The following is a 6000-nucleotide window of genomic DNA, read 5'->3' as shown; positions in this document are numbered from 1 at the left end:
GCATAGTGTTGGTCCGATTTTACATAAATGATCCTAATGTTTGTCCGATTAACACGAAGTTTTGCACAACGTATCAAATTGAGACTTGAATGACGTCATTGATTCCATATGTATTTCGAAGGGGTGCCTGATTGAAATTTGTCCCATGGTACGCAGACGACTCTAAATCTGCCCGAATGAAATTAAATTTATCATAGGTTGCAGAAAGACATGAGTATGTTCCTTCGAGGTAACATTGACATGCAATTGTAAGGATACATATGTACAACATACCCAAAGTGGTGAAGGGTATCATACAGTCGGCCCAGTCCGACTTTACTACTTTCCTTATTGGTTTAAGTCTAGGAAGGAGCGTAGATTGTTTTAAAAATATTTCTTGAAGTCTAGGAAGGAGCGTAGATTTTTTTTAAATATTTTTTTATAAGTCTAGAATGGAGCGTAGATTTCTAAGGTCTAGATTTTTAATATATATTTTTTGAGTTCTAACAAGGATCGTAGATTTTTTTAAGAATATTTTTAGAGGTCTTGATTTTTTAGGAAATGTCTAGTTTTTAAGGAAATGTAGCAAGAAGCGTATATTGTTTTTATTTTAAAATTTTGGACCTAAAATCATGGACCAACACCGCCGAAAATTCAAATATTTTCCGACCATTTTCTATTAATAATTTTTTTTGGCATACCAAAAAAATCCTAGCATTGGCAACACTTCTATTTTTTCAAATGCTCTACTATAGATCCTCTCCACTCTCTGTGTATCTTTCACGCTCTCTCTCTGGGTCTCTCTATCTCGCTCATATGAAATTTTCTCATGGAAAGCTTTCTTCGCTACGTTTTTTGTAGAGCGACCTGCCTCTTCTACGGTGTTGTTGCAGCTGCCCGACAGACAGTCATTTTCAGTTGCGAACAAATGCCGGTCAAATTGTTTTAATCGTTCGGTTCGTTCGTTCATTCGTTCTCGTTAGGCGATCGAGTGAAAAACAAGATTTGACAAAACGTTTAAAGACCAACAATCCATCCATCCATCGGACCGACCGCATACTTGACGTGAAAAGCGATAATTATTGTTGTGTACCATTTTTTTCGATGTTTCGCTTCGATTAAAATAAAAACAAAAAAACTAATAAAAAAATAAACGGCTAAAAGAAAATTTGCCTCAAAGAAAAGAAAAAAGAAAGAAAATCCAAATAAAAAATTAAAGAGTGTGAAGATGATGTGCGGCGCTGTAATATAAGAAAAAAATAAAAATATTATTTTTGGTGTAACTGGCTGTGATATTCAATTCAAGCGAAGAAAAAGAAAAACAAGTGTATTAAAGAAAATCTATTTTTCTTCTAGGTGAAATATATGAAAATAATTCATTTGTGAAATTTGTAATAGAAAATCTTTTTAATTGTTAAACGAAACAGTAATAAAATAACAACAAAATGTGTAAAAAGAAATAAAAAACGAAATACCAAAAAATTTCAAAATTGTTGTTTTACACAATTTATTGAAAAAAGTCAATTTGAAACAACAACAACATCATCCGAATAAATTATGTAAATTGTAAGAAAAGCTTTTTTGTGTGCCATTGCTGATATATTCCTTCCTGCAATTGTATATCGTTGTCGCTGCCGTTGTCGTCGGTGTCGGCTTTTCTTCTTCGTCGTCGTCGTGTTCTCCGCCGCTGCTGCACTTTGAAACTTTGATACGAATACGAAAATTTATTTTGTTTTCCTTTCACATCATTGTCTTGCTTGATCAGAAAAGATAATTACAAAAAATAAATAAATATTTACATAAAAAAAACCAAAAAGTTGATATTTTAAAAAAAATTGTGTGTGGCTGTGTAACAAAAAATAACCCTCGAAAAATCTCAAAATAAAGTATTGCAACAAATATCTGTGTTAAAAAAATCTTCTTCTAATTTTTTTGGTCTCATAAATAAAAAAAAGTTCTGCAGCAAAATGAAGGAACGCAACGAACTCGACAAAATGATGGGCAAAATGCTGGCCATCAAAGAAATGGAACATCATCTGAGCAGTCGTCGCAGCAGCGTTTATGTTGATCCCGAATGTGATAAATTTTTTGAGCTGCCCCAATTTATGGGGGTCAGCACAAATGACATAACGACAAAATGTCAATGTTTTCAATTTAGTCCAGGTAAACAAACAAATAAATCAATCAACAAAATTATTTACAATGGGATCTAGCATTCCAACAAAAAAAGGCACTAGGAAAAGTCTCCGATTTTTTCTATAGAAAAATTAGCCACCGATTTTTTATATAAACAATCGAGTCAAAAAGGTAAAACATTGCCTCCGAAGGGTATCCGCAACTCTGTCTTTAGAAAAAAGTACCTTCCAAAGGGTCTCAGAATTTGTTCTCTGATTTTTTGTCTATTTAAAAAAAATAACCCACAAAATTCTACGAATTTTGTTTATAGTAGAATAAGGATATCCAAAGTTTTTCTATTTTTTTCTAGCCGTCGAGAGTCTTTAAATTTGTTTCATATGAATAAATGAATAAATCAAGTCTGTAGAAAAAATGACACAGGATCTACGAATTTATAGAAAAAAATACCCACAAGGGTTTCTGAAGTTTTTCGAAATAAATAATGACTACCCGAAGGTTCTTTGCATTTTGTGAAAAAATTACTCTCAAATAGGGTTTCAATTTTTACTACAGAAAATTGAAACTTAAAGTTTAGAAAAAATGAGTCTCCGAATTCTTTTCTATAGAAAAACAATTTCCATGCTGGGTCTCCGAATTCTTTTCTATGAAAAAATTACCCAACTGGATTTTTTTTCTATAGAAAAAATGACCCAGCTGGATTTTCGAATTTTTTTTTTACAGAAAAAATAATATTTTTCCTACAGAAAATTAAAATTAAAAAAAATTAACCTCTTGGGTTTCCGATTTTTTTTTTCTATAGAAAACATTACCCCCACAAGGGTCTCCGAACATTTTCTATAGATTACATTACTCCCCCACAAGGGTCTCCGATTTTTTTTTTCTATAGAAAAACAATTACCCACCTATGGGTCACCTAATTTTTTTCTATAGAAAAAAATGACCCACCTATGGGTCATCGAATTTTTTTCTATAGAAAAAAATGAACCTCTTGGGTTTCCGAATTTTTTATTCTATAGAAAACATTACCCCCACAAGGGTCTCCGAACATTTTCTATAGAATACATTACTCCCCCACAAGTGTCTCCGATTTTTTTTTCTATAGAAAAACAATTACCCACCTATGGGTCTCCTAATTTTTTTTTTCTATAGAAAAAAAATGACGCACCTATGGGTCATCGAATTTTTTTCTATAGAAAAAAATGACCCAACTATGGGTCATCGAATTTTTTTCTATAGAAAAAAATGACCCACCTATGGGTCATCGAATTTTTTTCTATAGAAAAAAATGACCCACTTATGGGTCACCGATTTTTTTTCTATAGAAAAAAATGACCCACCAAAGGGTCATCGAATTTTTTTCTATAGAAAAAAATGACCCACTTATGGGTCACCGATTTTTTTCTATAGAAAAAAATGACCCACTTAATGAGTCTGGGTCTCCGAAAAAATGACCCAAATACAAAGACAGGCGTGGATTTTTTAAAAAATGTTTTATCAAAAACCAATACACGCCAAGATTTTTATACCCTACACAACTATGAGGGTATTATAGCTTTGTGCAGTCCCAAGAGTTTGTAATACCGCGAAATATTGGTCGAAGTCCCACCTTTAAGTGTACCGGTCGTCATATGTTGATTAGCTGAGTCGATCTAGACATGTCCGTGTCCGCCCGTCTGTCCATTATAATTTGTAAACACGATACAGGCCATAGTTATGGACCAATTTTGGATTTATGATGGATTCTGGCCAATGAAGTCTCCTATTGTTTTTGGTAAAGATCGGTTAATATTTAGGGGATGAATGAACCAAATACTTAATTTTTGTCGGCTTTTCTGGTCGCACCATAAAACGCAATTATGACCGAATCATCGCAAATTTTTACATGGATAAGGGGGTCGGGCCAAAGAATAAGCATACCTGTTTTATAAATATCAATCAATATTTGGCGTTTCAAATGTGTGAAAAATTACAAAAATTATATTCTATGGCCAGCAACGTATACAGGATTTCATTTCGGGGGGCCCGATAGTACAAAATGAAAAAAATCGCTCTTTCAAACATAAATTTACTGTGAAAAAAATTCATTTTTTTTTCGGTCCTCCCTCTGCTTATATATTTATATATTATATATATTTACTCCTGAAGGACATATACCTCATATGTTGATAGTATATTTGTGAACCATTACCACACCAGGGGGCGAAAATATAGCGCTGATCGTTTTGAAATCTTTCACGAGGATCCAGGTATGGTCAAGGAGAACGTCTATAATTTTCGGTGAAGATCAGATAATAATATTGGGAAGAAGTGGACCTAAAATTTATTTTTGTGTTTTTTTTTTTCGGGTCTATCACAACCAACCCACAGTGAAGGGAATCTGGACAAGTAATTAGAAGGGCTGTACAGAATATTAGTAATATTTGTTGACCTCTAGTATAGAATATAGAACCAGCAAAGAATGGGGTTTGTAAATAATCTCACACACGTAAATAATCTCATCAAAAAAATATTTTTTTTAAGTTCGCAAAACATAGTTTTTTATAAAACATATTTTTTTATTAATGACACAAGAGTGGAATCTACAGAAATATTTCTGTTGGTTTCAGTACAATAAACATAAATATGAAAAAAATGCACACACACATTGGGGACAGCACAAATCAAAATCACCCCGTATTTATCTATAAGAGTTTTACTTCATATATATATATATATATATATATGCAGCCATATCTATTTGTTCGTTCAGAAAATATATCAATATTTGATAAACAAATAAAACACTTGTCGATGTTTATTTATTTTACCTACCTTCGATTCGATAATATTTAATTTGGTTTCGAATACAAACAAAGCCCATGATTACCTATCATACACACGAATACATAAAAATGTTTTTGCTACTACTAGCTAACATCAATTTGCTTGGCAAATTATTATCATAATATCAGCGAATCAAAAGAAAAAAATGGACTGACTGTCGGCGAGATAGATAAATTAGTTGAATATTTCTTACACAAATTCTTGTACACACACACACAATTTATAACCCCCACCCCCACAGTTGGACTACATTTTACTACTCCTCACACATTCCCTTTGATAAGGTTCCGTTTCATTGACATATTTTTCTTTTGTTGTTGTTGTTGTTGATTTTTCTTTGCCTTTTTCTATTTTTTTCGACTCCATGTTTGATTACTTATCCACGATTATGTCTAATTTGATAATTGACGTCTGATCGATTTGCATTGTTGTTGTTTGTGGGGGAATGGGGTATTTTTATCTATTGAAAGTCATCCATAACTCGTGCGGTTTGTCACAAGGAAATCGAGTACAAATTTATGTCATCAAGTAGAACAACAAAAAAGATTATAAATAAACGATTTGTAAGGAGGTATTATTTCTATTCCAAGAATAAATAATTACGAAAAATTAAAAAAAAATGGTTTCTATATTATGAAAAATTTGAAGAATAAATCCTCGACATGTGTGACTTCTTGAAAAAATTAAGTCTCTAAAATTCGACGCCTAGTGTGATTCTTTGAAAAAAAAATTAAAAGTCCTCCTCTTGTCTGAAATTAAAAAAAAATAACATTTCACCCCTTGTGCTGGTCCTAGAAAATATATTCTTTAGAAAATCCACGCCTTTTTGTTCTTTGAAGAATGAATCAGTTTTCTCTTACCATTCTTTAAATATTCTTTAAAAAATCCAGCCTTGTGTGACTTCTTGAAAAAATATTTTTTAAAGTCCTCGCCTTGCGTGAAACCTTGAAAAAGTTTTTTTTTACATTCCACGACTTGTGAGGGCCCTTAAAAAAATATCCTTAAACAAACGCCTGTTTCCTTGTCCCTTGTAGAATGAATTAGTTTTCTCTTACCATTTTC

At 32.2% G+C, this 6000-nt stretch overlaps 1 protein-coding gene across 3 annotated transcripts in view; it reads left to right on the top strand.

Moving 5' to 3' along the window:
- The first annotated feature begins 1932 nt into the window (after positions 1 to 1932).
- The window catches only part of LOC133332237 (GTPase-activating protein skywalker), a 45094-nt gene continuing 41026 nt past the window's right edge, over positions 1933 to 6000 (top strand). For all 3 annotated transcript variants that reach the window (XM_061540630.1, XM_061540638.1, XM_061540623.1), the window contains exon 1: positions 1933 to 2142. In XM_061540630.1, the coding sequence (XP_061396614.1) occupies positions 1947 to 2142 (196 nt within the window). In that variant the 5' untranslated portion in view covers positions 1933 to 1946. The remainder of the gene's footprint in view (positions 2143 to 6000) is intronic.

This window comes from Musca vetustissima, unplaced genomic scaffold (assembly GCF_032173495.1).
Source record: "Musca vetustissima isolate MV318-11 ecotype Yass unplaced genomic scaffold, APGP_CSIRO_Mvet_v1 utg9877, whole genome shotgun sequence".
NCBI classification, from domain to species: domain Eukaryota; kingdom Metazoa; phylum Arthropoda; class Insecta; order Diptera; family Muscidae; genus Musca; species Musca vetustissima.
Note: the sequence above shows the minus strand (reverse complement) of the source record. Positions and strands in the feature narration are given on the sequence as shown.